Source organism: Arachis stenosperma, chromosome 3, assembly GCF_014773155.1.
Source record: "Arachis stenosperma cultivar V10309 chromosome 3, arast.V10309.gnm1.PFL2, whole genome shotgun sequence".
Taxonomy (NCBI): Eukaryota; Viridiplantae; Streptophyta; class Magnoliopsida; order Fabales; family Fabaceae; genus Arachis; species Arachis stenosperma.
In genome coordinates this window covers 145,128,931-145,143,666 of record NC_080379.1, presented here as the reverse complement: position 1 = coordinate 145,143,666, position 14,736 = coordinate 145,128,931, and the positions used below count along the sequence as shown (strand labels likewise).

General features: G+C 29.8%; 1 protein-coding gene across 1 annotated transcript; it reads right to left on the bottom strand.

Annotated features, from left to right (window-relative positions):
- Positions 1-1,866: 1,866 nt before the first annotated feature.
- Positions 1,867-4,372, bottom strand: LOC130966813 (uncharacterized). The gene is made up of 8 exons (XM_057891638.1): positions 4,222-4,372; positions 4,027-4,103; positions 3,799-3,935; positions 3,538-3,720; positions 3,012-3,210; positions 2,685-2,780; positions 2,354-2,565; positions 1,867-1,948 (listed from the first exon to the last, which is right to left on the bottom strand). Exons 1-8 carry the CDS (start codon positions 4,370-4,372, stop codon positions 1,867-1,869), a joined length of 1,137 nt encoding a protein of 378 aa, XP_057747621.1.
- Between the last annotated feature and the right edge of the window lie 10,364 nt (positions 4,373-14,736).

The following is a 14,736-nucleotide window of genomic DNA, read 5'->3' as shown; positions in this document are numbered from 1 at the left end:
TTAATAATTTTTCCTTTGACGTAGAGGATGGTAGAATAATAAGATCCTAGGAGAATAAATAACTACAATATGAAAATTTGAAAGCCTCGATTTATTCTAAGATTCTTCTCGGTTTCAAGTAAAAATAGATTCATAATTGGAGATTGTGAATTTTGAGATCGGATAAAATGGGTCTAAAATTTTTAATGGAGGCTAAATTTCATCAATGGGAATTAGAGCTTTCAAACTAACTTGTTGGTGTCTTACAATTAGTTAGATTGACAGTAAGAATGCAGAATAAAGTAGCGTGAAAATTTGATAAAAAAAAATGTATTTATTTTACTAATTTTTTTATGTAGGAGGTGTTGTAAGCAAAATTCACTAAAGGAATTTAGAAATGAGTTGTTCTACTTCGAATCGAATTATTTAGCTTGTTTCTTTTAGTAGGCCAAGTTAACACTAAAAATCACTTGGGTTGATTGAGTATAATTGAACAATGTGATACTATGCATGTGCTTTGTAAAAATGAAGTGAAAATTATGCAATATTTATTTGGTACTTGGAAATTTACTTGAGATGTGATGTATTTGGATTTTGGATTGTTGATGTTGGATGACTTTGGACCATTTCAGGTACCATAAAGCAAATCTTTGAGAGTTAGAGTTGTGCTAATGGAAAAAAAAAATAGGAAAAAAATGGTTAATTAGATTCTTTTCTATTATACGAAATATTTGATTAAAAACAAATGATATCATCTTTTAAAGTAAAATAGCAATGATGACAAACAATATTGATAAGTCGTTTAATATTTGATGTGGTGGATAATTTTTATAGTGATTGATGAAAATGTTAGATATAAGCGATATAAAATGAAAATATTATAAAATTTGTGTCTTGTTCTATTTCTTTTTTTACTTATTTGTTTGGTATGTTTGCTCTATCTTATTGTGTTAGATTTTTTTTTAAAAAACAAAATAATTAAAAGGAAAATTATTAATTTTTTAAACGATAAAATTAGAGAGAAAAACTTTAATGTCAATTCACATGATAGTAATATCCTATCTATGCTAATTCCTATAGTAAACGAGTGTATTTACTAATAATTACTAACTTTTTCTCTACAAAAATAACCATAGTTACAATTCTTCCTTTTCACTGAAAAAAAAGGAAAACAAAAATTCAGAATCCTATCCTATATTCTATATATTGCTTAAAACAAGGTCCAGTAGTCATGAATCATGATGACTAATGAGTCATTACCCAACATATAGCTTGCTAATTGGTACGGTTGCTACTTGCTAGGCCCCGGATGAAGTCCTTTTATTTAGTTGAGTCATTAGTGTTTCTGTTTATTGGGATATGATTTGATCCCATCATTTTTGTTAAAACTTGTATACATCCACACATTTGCCATTCTGCATATTGAAAATGTTCAGAATCCATACATATAGAGGCATAACATGTCTATTCTGTTTGGAAATATCTCATGTTGCCACATGAAATGGACTAGACATCCAGTTGTGTGTTTTTTCTTGATCAGACATCATATTCATTATTGAGTTCCACCCATCACAACTGCTATGTATAAATTTGATTGATTATAAGTTGTAGCTAAAAGCCAAAAACAGTTCCAGATACCCTTTTGGTATTATCAATTATTATTCATGACAGTGTAGATCTCAATAGTTTACTCATTTTATCAATATAGGATATCATTATAGATCTCAATAGTTTACTCATTTTAGTCCCTCAAATTCAAAATTCACTATATTAGGGTCTCCGAGATCCAGTTTTAGGCATCATATTAGCTCCTGAACTAGAATTGACTCTGATTTTTCATGCTGGACACATAGTTAAACAACGATGCCATTTAACCCTGTGTCCGGGTCAGAGTATGTTCAATACTCCATTCGCAAAACTCAACATCGAAAAGGATCCAAAGAACAATATAAGACTAACATGATTACAACTGCAAATAAGAAGACCACCTTAAAAATTTACTCAACATTATATGAATAATAAGTTTCATAGCTTCAACATGGTACCATAAAAAGCTAACATATATATAGATAGACTTTCATATTAGAAGAGTTTCTTATATATAAGCAATAAAAGACTTCAATCCTTTATTAATTGATATCAGTAAACTTTACTAACATTTTTTTATTCTATCTAGATTTTAACTACCTAATGAAATACCTCCCATACATCATGCACCTCATCTAAATAGTTGTGATTACTTTTCCAATCCACTTAGTTCAAAAGATTATAATTCAAGCCCAGGGTTCATTTAAATGATGAGTAGTATATATAGGATAAAAACAGAAAGATAAAAATATTGAATAAGCTTTGATATTTGAGAAAAGTTTGAGACTGGTGTAAAGCATCAAAAAGTTTTTGCATTGAATCTGCTTCCATCATTGCTTTTGCTTGTGCTTCTGACATTCTGTTCTCCCCCACCGCTTGCTCTGCTAACCTTTCTACTTCTTCAATTGCAGCCTCAGATTTTAATACTTTTTCTGATTCAGCTTCTTTCATTATTTGTTCTTGTTTCATGTTGCAACCTTTCAGTTCATTATTCATCAACTGGACCAAATAAAAAAGTGATGATTATTTATTTTTGAGATATTTAATGTGAAATGTAAACATTATTTCAATTAAGGATGGAAAAATTGAAAGCTAAGATTGAGAGATCTCATGACAACCTTTTGTTTTGATATTTGTGCTTCATGGTAAAACTCCATTATTGCTTTCTTAGGCCCTACTACTTCTTGTCTTATGACTTCATCTTCCATCTTGTCCTACAAAATTGGAAGCAATGATGCATTACATAACACTGTTCACCCTTTGTGCACATAGAACTTGCATGGTCTTTTATAGCAATATCTAATTCCTAGGACAATTATGTCCTTGTTCCTAAATACCCATTTATCATGTACTCTCTCATGATGGTAGAAACAAATTTGGTATATGTTTAGTGTATCTAATAAGCAATGAGCACATTTGAATTTTTTGATCCATAGTTGACTTACTAGCAAGAACAAGGGCTCATCATCATCCGAGTTTAAATTATTTGATGATGAAGATCCACCAAGTGTTTGTCTAGAATGCAAATTTTCATAAAATGAGATGGAATCATTGTTGTCTGGGCTCTCATTTCCAAAGCTTAATGGCGGGTTGTTGTTTTCTTCATAATCCAACTCAACTTCTGGGTAGTTATTAATGCGGACCCTGTAACAAGATTCATAAAAATAAACCACGTTATACATGAATGCAAAGAGATATTCACAAATAAAAGAAAGATATTTTTTTTAATTAATCCTTCAAAAATTTTATTTTAAATATTTTGATTCTAATAAATTTTATTTCATTATAAGTCTCAAAAAATTACTGTTGTTAAATAAATTAGTCTCAAAAATAAAAAATCATATTATAAGATAATTTAATAGTCATTATAGAACAACCAATGAAAATAATAAAATTTTATTAAGAAACTAAAATATTTGTTTTATTTTTTTTAAATATCAATTTAGGTATTTATTCTAAAAATATGCTTACCGTGGATTACGGTTGAGTGGAGATAGACGTCGATACTTATATCTTTGAGCCGCTAAGTTATCCCAATAAGAGGTCATATTCCCTTTGTATATAACATGAACACGAAAGTGAGGTGGCAACCATTTCAATACAGTAGTCTCAATCTCAACATCATCCTCTCGATTCTTCTTTTTCTTGAATATCCTTCCAAATTCAATTGGAATTCAATTAATTAATTAATTAAGAAAACATATTTATTAAACTATGTTATATTATATAAACCTGGAAAGTGCACTCTTTCTGCTTCTCTTAGTTGATGAGCCAAGAACTAATACTCTAATGTCCACTTGAGAGGACACATATTCAAGGATTCCAGCTGCCACATTCTCGTCGCGAACTATCACTACCTCATATTGCACCTGCATTATCATATACATGCTCGCTCATCACATTGCGGGGGAAAAAATTAATTAATAGTTAATAATTAGAATAACTAGTGTAAAATAATACATTTCTTTCAGTACAATAGCTACGATGTGGAATTAGCATTTCCATAACCTCATCATCGGATTGCGCCTGGTGGATACCTAGATCGAACACAAATGAACGTGTTTTCAGTTAGACACACACATACAACACGAACACGTACATAATATATATTATTTAAAAAAAATATGCGCGCACCAAAAATCAGTGAGTAAGTACCTGTTGGTGGGGTTCGAACAACATGGATTAGTATGACAGGGTTAACACCTATAAAATTTCTATTCACGAGGGCCCAACTGAGAGCAAGTTTACTGGGTTCTTTATTGTCCACTGCTATGGCTACATGCCCTCTTGCATAACCTCTCCACATTCTTAGTGATTATGTTAGTAGTGTATAGCCACTAGTTCACTACTATAACACACAGGAGTTTGCATACATAAGCGTCTCTTAATTATTATCACTAAATAAACAAGAGAGTTGTATTATATTATGTTATATATAACAAGATCGAAAAAGGATGAATCTGAACTAACTAAATCCGTAAGAGTAGGAGAAAAGTATGAAGAAGCCAGTGACTACTTGTTAGTTATTACTGATTCATTCCAGATCTCAGTTCTCTTCTCTTCCCTGTAGACACAGAATTGACAATTGACACTGTAATGGAATTAATGGGCTTTAACACTAACACACTGGCCCAAACAGTAAACCTAACAGACAAAAATAAGAAAGTTCTAATCCAAAATGGGTAAGAAGTATTAGAAAAAAAATGCTTTTTAAATATCTATTCTATTATATAAAAATTAGTTTTATGCACTAAATGATAAAGTTGAGATGACATGCTTCTGAAAGTGTTTTTCGATTTATTTTTTTTAACTCATTAAATACAAGTTATTACGATAAACTAATTATATCAACTAATTGATTTGATTAGATATTTAAATATCGAATTAATTTATTATAATTTATATCAATTTGATTTGGTAGTATTTTTTAATTTATTTATTTTAATATTTTATTTTTAATTTATTCAACCAAATTCATTATGTGTATTAATTAATTTGATTAATTTATTAGTCATTAAAATAATAAATTTATGAATAAATCAAATCATATATATTGAGCCAAATTCAAATCATGTGAATTAAGGACTAAACTAAAATATTATTTAAATTGAATTCAATAAATACAAATTAATTTTGTTAGATAATCATGGGCTTTTGGTCTGTTATATATAAATGGCTACACAAAATTATAAGAATCATCATTTTTATTGTGCTATTTCAACTCTTCTTTTTTTTATTTATAATTTCTTTTATGTATAAATGTACTCAAAATGAGAAGGCACGAATCAATGTTTCATTGATTGTTTGTTTGACGAATACGGTAACACGAAAATATCTCAATTTAGGCATTCTACCACTGTCGATAGAAGTTAAACCTGTAATAATTCAAGGTGACCAATGTATTTTTTATAGTATTTCATAGAAAAATATTTATTAAAAAGAATATACCCAATGTAATGAATTTTATTTCTCAATTATTAGATTTTTATGTCAATCTTGTGAATTCTTTGAAGATACAAGACAATAAAATAGATTGACTTTAATATCATTAAAAGCTAAATTTTTTTTGGTGACTATTAGATGCTAAATTTAATTGTTCAAGTAAGCACCACTAATTATGTTAATAAAATAATTTTTTAATAATAATGTGATTTACATTTTAATTTTCTCGAATAAATTCATTTCAAAATGTAAGAATTAGACTCAATTACGCTAAAATTTTAAAGGTAATATAAAATTTCATAACAAAATTAACATTCATTAAGAAAATAAATTTATTTATGACTCTTTCCTAATTATAAATAATAATAAGACTTAAGAAAAAATATTAACGTCATCATTCTTATCAACTAAATCATAATATTAGGTACGTAGTTGATAGTTTCATAAGTGGAAATTATTAAGTAATAACATAAAAATTAACAACAAACAAGCAATAAGGATTCATAAAAAATCTATTATATATTATCAATTTTATGATTAACATATGTCATAGATCATATTCTCATCTACTATTCTATTTATTATCTATTCTATTATATAAAAATTATGTTTCTGCACTTAATGATGGAGTTGACGTAGCATGCTTTTAAGAGTGTTTAACAATTTATTTATTTTAACTCATTAAATAAAATTTATTACGATAAATTAACTATATCAACTAATTGATTTGATTATATATTTAAATATCACATAATTTATTATGATTTATATCAATTTTATTTGGTAGTATTTTTTAATTTATTTTTTTAATATTCTGTTAGTATTTTTTAATTTATTTTTTTAATTTATTAAATCAAATTAATTATACTAATTATCTGTATTAATTAATTAATTTGATTAATTTATTAATCGTTAAAATATAAATTTATGAATAAAATAGAAAACTAAGATATTTTTCACTAATAATTAAATCAAATCAAATCGAAATTCAAATAATGTGAATTAAAGACTAAATTAAAATAAAATGCTTTTTATGTATTTGAAGTGAATGCAATAAATACAAACTAATTTTGTTAGATAATAATCATGGTCTTTTTTTTCTTTATGTATAATTTCTTTTATGTATAAATGTACTCAAAATGAAAAGGGATGAATGAGTGTTTCATTAATTGTTTATTTGAGGAATATTATAGCCCGAAAATGTCTTAATTTAGCCATTATATTGCTGCCGATGGAAGTCGAATATGTAGTAATTCATTGTGGCCATGGTATTTTTTATAGTATTGGATAGAAGAATATTTGTTAAAATAAATATACCGATTGTAATTAATTTTTTTGTCAATATATTATCTTTTACTTAACAAATAATATTTATGGAGTTAAACCCCAAAGTGGTCCCTAAGATTCACAAAATGCACCGATTTAATCCCTGACTTCCCAATTGCACTAATTAAGTCCTCCAGATTGGAAAAAATGCATCAAGGTGGTCCCCCTCGTATTTTCCGGTCATGTTCGTTGCCGGCTGGAGTGACGTGGCCAATGAGTGCCACGCTGGAGGAGTGTAAAACATCGTCGTATTGGGTTTTGGCGCTAAACCCACTAATAGACGACACCGTTTCAAGTAAACATATACAAAACGTTCAAACCCCTCTCTCCCAATATTCAAAGATCACTTCGTCTTCTTCATCTTCCCTTGAACTGAAAGCACCAAACCCTGGCATTGGAGAGCCCTGGTGTGGATTTTCGGAGTGAAACAATTTGGAATTCAGAGGAACGTAGTCAGCGTTAGCTGAAGATCGGTGAAAGAAGGAGCAAAAATTCTATGTGAAATTCCCTGTAACAGAGGTAGGCATGCAGTATATTAGATAATCTTGTTCTGTTTTACATAGTGGTAAGGTATCTATCGTTATAGATTTTACTTGGAAAATTAGTGTAGATTGATGGAAAACCATGGATACTATGTTAGTAGCTAGGGTTTTTGCATTGAGTGGTGCGGGTAGGGGTTATCGAAATGCTCTATTTTCAAACTGAAAATATGGGTATTTCTATAATGGCATAGTGACTGAAGTAGTTGTTAGTTAGCAATTTTGGAATATGATATGTTGTTGTTTGCTGATTCGATATGTTAGTAAAAATGTTGTATATTTTTTTCCATTACAGATGGAAAAATTGCTGGATATAATGTTCCATCATGGTGGAACGTTTAAGAAGAATGTTGATGAAAAGTTAGTTTACTCACCTGATAATAGAGCTTACTTAGGAGATTTAGATGAGGATACACTTGACGTCTTATTCGTCAGGAACTATTTTAAGGAGCTGGGATATGACAAGGTAGTTGAGTGCTGGTGGTTAGTTCCGGAGAGGAGTTTGGAGGTTGGATTGAGAGCTCTGACCACTGATGTTGAATTAAGGGAAATGTGTTTCCATGCACAGAGAAATGATGGAGTAGTTGATGTTTATTTCGAACATAGAGTTTCGACACCTGAACTGATAGAGGGGAAAGAAGCTGTCCTGTGTCTGGATTATATTCCAAAAGAGGAGCCTGGTGGTGACTTAAACAAGAAGAACACCTCTGAGGATACCTTAAATGATTGGAACTTGTATGTGTGTTTATTGTATAAACTGTTTGCTGATGATTGTAACTTGCTGATGATTGGAACTTGCTGATTGGAACTTGCTTTTATTGTAATGGATGATTGGAACTTACTGATTTCACTTGTTAGGATAGGTTGTTTGGTTATTTAGGTAGTCTGAATTAGGTAGTTTGATTATTTAGGGTGATTGGTTATGTAGGTAGGTTGGTTATTGATGAACTTTGGTTATTTTTGGTGTTTGGTGTCTGCTATATCTTTCTATCAATTGCAGGGGTTGATAGCGGATGTGGAGGAGGTCATGCCACAGGTCCACCATTGTTTCTGTGTTTGGCACCTGTGGCGAAATTTCAACAAACAGTGGAAGGATCCTGAGCTGCGGAGACTCCTTTGGGATGCTGCAAGATCAACCACATTCCAAGATTTTATTGGCAACATGGACAAGATCAAGAGAGTCAATGAGGAAGCATGGACATACCTTAACAAGTGGCCTAGGCATTCATGGACGAAGTCTCAATTTAGCCACAGGCCAAAGCTGGATAATATATGCAACAATGCATGTGAGGTCTTCAATGCAAGGATCAAAGAGGCTAGGAGCAAGCCAATCATCACACTGCTTGAAGAGGTAAGGATGTTTGTTATGAGGTCCATTGTAATGAACAAAATAAAGTTGAACAACCACGTGGAAAAACTTCCTCCAATTATTCAGAGCCGGTTGGAAAAGGTAAGGAAAGAGTTAAAGAACTGGGTTCCTATATGGACTGGGGATAAAGCCTATGAAAAGTTTGAGGTCCATGGACAACCAATAAACATGGTTGTTGATCTAGGAAAAAGATTTTGCACCTGCCAGTTCTGGATGTTAACAGGTAAAGTTACACTAAAATTATATTTATTTTCATTAAATTCATTTACATTATCATCATATTCAATTTAGGCTGTTTTTACTTGAACTATTAAATGGCATGGTCTGGACTTGAACTGTCTTTTGTTTGGTGTGCTTTAGGTATTCCCTGTGTTTATGCCTGTGCTGCTCTTGCACGGGTGAACAGGATATCAGAGGATTTCTGTCACCCCTTGGTCACAATGGAGTCATACAGGAAGACCTATAAACATTACATCAATCCTCTTCCGGGCCAATCCATGTGGGAAAAATCAGCATATAGTCAGCCCTAGGCTCCAAACATCAAACGGAAACCAGGAATGCTCACAACCAAAAGAAGAAAGGATGCTGATGAGGGTACTAGTGTAAACAAGAAAGCTAAGCATACTGTTACCCTAAAGAGACAGCTCAAGCCATTCACATGCACGTATTGTGGTGTAAAGGGCCACACCAAGAGGGGTTGCAAACAGAAGAGAGCTGATGAGCTTGTTGCTGCTCTTGCAGCTGCAGCAGCTACTGTGGCAGCTTCCAAGGCCAAAGCAAGTGCTAGTGGGAGTACACCTGCAACTGAACCAAGCAACACTGTCACTCCGGGACCACCAGGAGCTGACATTCCACCACCAGTGTCTGCACCGCAAGCTGAAGAGGTTGAATTATCCCAACCAAGCTATGGTGGAACACAAGATGAGGTATAAAAGATCCCAATATATTTGTTGTTTACTTCCTATTTACACTATTCATACAAATTATTACACTTTACGCAGGCACCACCACCAACAACAACAAGGCCACCTAAATTACCAACCAAAAGGAGGACGCCACAACAACCAGTAACTACTTCTGTCGATCCCATGCAAGGAGCAAGTGCAGCCACATCTTCAAGGTTGGAAAGGTTCATGAAGTTTGTTCCAACACCATAGTTCAAGGCGCCAAAGAAAAAAAACCTTGATTTTGGATGTTCTATCAGCTTGTTTAAGAATATATATGGGATTTGGGCATTGGTTGATTTTTTTTGGGTTTTTTTTTGTTATTTCTCTAAAGGAATGACTCTTAGCTAGACTGTTTGGTTTATTTTGATTTTCTAGTAGTAAATACTATAACAGAGTTTATGCTCCAATGTAGCTGTTCCAGTTTGTTTATCCTTATGTGGTCAAATGATACTGTGTTACATTGACAATGTTTTGTTTATAATATACAACTACTATTATCAATTTACATCTTCTCTTCATTCAGTTTATATTCTATTTTTGTAAAATCTATCTACAAATAACACACCAATAAGCTAAACAAATCCCATACATTCATTAACAGATGCTTTCAAACACAGTTCTTACATTTTTACCATCACGACTAAAACAACAGCTAACAGAAAAAAAACAGCAACCCTAACATTTGTATCATATATTTCTAGGTCCTTAACTCAGCCTCCAAATTTCCAATCCTCAAAGCAAGACTGACATTCACTTCTTCATTGTTGTATGCCGCAGTGTCTTCCAAATTTTCTTTATCATCTTCATTAATGTCTACCCATCGAAAGAACCCACACCATCTTCTTCCACTACTCTGTGAACATGAAATTTAACAGTTACCATCAAAATAGTCAACAACACATCTTCAGGAAACACTCACATTGTAATTCGGGCAGTCAAAGAAGGACTTATTTGGGTGGGTTTCCGTTCCAGACCATCGGAGCACAGGACGTTTTCCACACCCACACCGCTCTGGTACTCGCGTGCCTCTACTCTGACTTGGCCTCCTTGTGGTTGATCGCATTGAACTTTCCTCTCCTTCAACTGCATGTCCAACCATCATCCAACCAGCAAAGCAATGGGTACGAGAATGACCAGGGAAGAGGAAGAAGAAGAAGAAGAAGAAGAAGAAGAAGAAGATGATGATGATGATGATGATGATGATGATGATGATGATGATGATGATGATGAAGAACATAGCTGACGAAGAAGTGCTGTGCTACTTGTGAGTTAGGGTTTAAAAAGGGGTCAGGGACCAAATTGGGTCTTAAAAACTTTCATTTGCCACATCAGCCAACCGTTAGACATTCCAGCGTGGCACTCATTGGCCACGTCACTCCCGCCGGCAACGAACATGACCGAAAAATACGAGGGGGACCACGTTGATGCATTTTTTCCAATCTGAAGGACTTAATTAGTGCAATTAGGAAGTCAGGGACTAAATCGGTGCATTTTGTGAATCTCAGGGACCACTTTGGGGTTTAACTCGCCTAATTACGGTTGGAGTTGAGGAAGGTTAAAAATATGCTAACAATACAAATACTTTTTATTTTTAATACCCAATAATAAATAAAAATTAAAACTAATATTATTTCGTACAAAATAATAAAACATATATTATACTTAAAACATATCAATCCGTATTAACAGTTACGTTATGACAAATCTGATTCTTAAAAAAGAATTAAAATTAACTTAAATATGCACAATATTATTTTATGTCTTTCATTTTTATTTTATCATCATAAACAGTCATATATATTATAAGAGAACCTTATTTTTTACCAACAGTTCTTCTATTTAGTAGTTTGTATAAAAAAATGGATGATTTTGTTATTTTTAGTTCTTTGGTGTGTATGGACAATGCATAATAATATCGCGTTTGGTAAGAATATATGGAATTTTAAAAGGCTTAATAATTTAAGCATGGGTTTGGTCCTTGCCATATTTGTACATGAAGTGCAGAATAAATAAGAAGATGGCTAATAAAAGAATAAATGGTTAAAGTTTCTTCAATATTATCAGACGTAGTATATGATAAGTGTTCTATGACTTTTTAAGATTTGATTGTTTCTTTATTATTATATGTTGTTCTGTTTAATTTGTGCTAAAAAAAGCTTATAATGATCATCTTATCGTGTTAGTGTAAAAATTGTAGGTGTTATATTTATTTTGTATGCTCTTAAATTCTATGTCTATGATAAATATTTGTGATTGAATAATTATTAAAAGAAATCGGTTTAATATCTATTTATATTCTTTTTAAATTATAATAGTGAGTAAATATTTTTTAAAAAATAAATAAAGCGGTTTAAAAAAAATAGTTTACATAATTGTGAAATTAGATTATACTATAGATGATGATAAATATCTTGGTATTAGATATGTTATAAAAAAATTATAGAAATATTATGTATTATATAATTTGATTATATTTTTCTTATCTTCAATCTAGATTATTTGGATTGCATATTTCTAAAACGTGTTATTCAAATTTTTTAAATTATTAAATCAAATCAATTACAACTAATTAATTAGGTTGATTAAATATCTAGATATCTTATAATTTAATATAACTTAATTTATAAAAATACATCACTTTTACAATTTTATTATTTATGTAATAAATTCTAGAAATAATTTTTACAAGTTATAATTTATTTTTTTATCTGTATATTATTTTTTAAGAATATTTTTTAATTTTTTTATTTATAAATAGATTATTTTCTATAAAATAGATATATATCTAAAAAATAAACAAAAAATATATTTTTTTAGTAAAATATTTATGCCATTTTAACTTTTTTTCTATATTATATCTTACATTTTTATTATAGTTAAAAATTTTACAGATATAACAAATTAATTGTTACACTATTAAATATATTATTACAGATAAATTATTAAATATAAATTAATAAAGAATATATAGTAATTAATTAATTATCATAATCACATTTAAAAGTATCTAAGTTATTTTTATATAATAAAAGTGATATACTTCAAAAAAATATTTATATATAGTTTATTAATAAATATATGAGATATTTACTGAAGTTTTTATTTTTAATAAAAAATATCATTATGTTAAAATGATGCATTTTAAAGGTGTATAAATAGAATTTTTATTAAAAAAAATTCACAAAATAGCAAATGCTAATTTGTTTTAATTTTATCTTTATCATTTAATTTTAATTTACCTTTAGAGTTTTAATTATACCACTAGGATAAACATTAATTATAACTAATCAATTATATTATTTGATTTGACCAAAATAAATATTAAATTATTTAATAAATAAGAAAATATAATAAATAAATTTAATTTGATTTATTCTCTTATTATATAGAACCAGAATATGTTTTTATATATTTTGATTAATAGTTCTTAAAGGAGTTATTATTTTGTTTATTAATATTTTAAATTTTCTATAATATTTTCATAGAACTTGATTAATAGATTATTTTTTATAATGTTTTTATTAAAATTTTATAATAAAAATATATTTTAATTTTTGTCTTTCATCTTTTATATTCATTGATTATACTAAATTTTTTTTAAAGTATATTTTTATCAACTACATGCATTGTCTTTTCTATCTTCTTTTATATTTTTAAATTATTTTGTTACCTTATTTTTAATTTTTTTATTTTATTTTTACTCCTCATATGTTTATTGTATTTCACTTTCTCTTAGTCTCAATTTTATAATTAACTTTTAAATATATAAAATTGAGTAGTTTCTTTCAAAATATGCTTAAATATATTATCTATTATATACCATCATTAAAATAAACAAAAAATATAAATTGAATGTATAATTTAAACTAAAAACTAAATAAATTGTCAAAAAATAGCAACCAATTTTATTTTTAATTTCTCTATAATTTTATTTAAAGGTAAAAATCTCTCTATAACCACTAACATTGCCAATAAAAAATTATAAATCTCTATAAAATAAAAATTATGTAAGATAAATAACATATATGTAATTTCAAAGTTATTAATCATAAACTATTGACAAATTTTTAAAAAGAAAATCTTATGGATCAACATGCGATTATATATATATATATATAGTGTTTATCCATTTATCTTCTATTAATATTGTTATAAAAAGGATACATGTAGCTTCTGAACTCTAATTCAAATACGAACATATTGGTCATTTTTGTTATTATTGTGGGAGTATTAGACATGAAATCAGAAATTGTCAACAACACTTGGAGAATGTGGCAACTGGAAGGGAAATAGAGGAGAAATGGGGAGGATGACTCAGAGCAGACAAAATTGGAAGAAGAGTAGAAGATGAAAAAGAAAATTGGAATCCAAACAGCAATAACAACAGATCTGAAAAAGGCAGAGAACAAAAGCCAGTACCTGTTAATTTAATGTTAGAATTCGCAAACCTCTCTGTCCAAGATAGAAGTTCACAAAAAAGAGAAAAGGAGAATAAGGCTCAAAGCTCTTGCAAGGTTTTGACCAGTAAGAAAAAAGAAGGAAAAGAGACTAAAATAATTAAAGGAGTGGAGGCTCTAAGGAGTCGGGGAGAAGAAAAAAGCAGAATTACAAATCAGAACAAAATGGAGGAGCTAACTTTCTCCATTGGGGTGGTGGAGGCGAAGAGAGAGAAGGAAAGTTTGAAGAAATTGAAACTAAAACTGAAACAGATAGTTAGAAGGAAAAATTCGTATAGTGCAATCTTAGGGAGTAAAAGAAGGACAGAAAGGAGCAACAGTATAGCAAGCTATAAGAAACAGTGCTCGGAGGAAACGGTTGAATCAGAACAAGGAGTGGGTGCCACCCAACAATTGGCACCCAAGGAGGTATGAAGATGGTGATGTGGAATTGTCGAGGTTTGGGGAAACCCTTGATAGTTCACAACATCAAAGGGATTAATAAATCTCATTCCTCCAAGGTATTATTTTTATCAGAAACCAAAAATAATATCTCAACTATGGAAGGAGTACTGCGGAGGATAGGTTTTCAGTCTTGCTTTGCAGTGAAC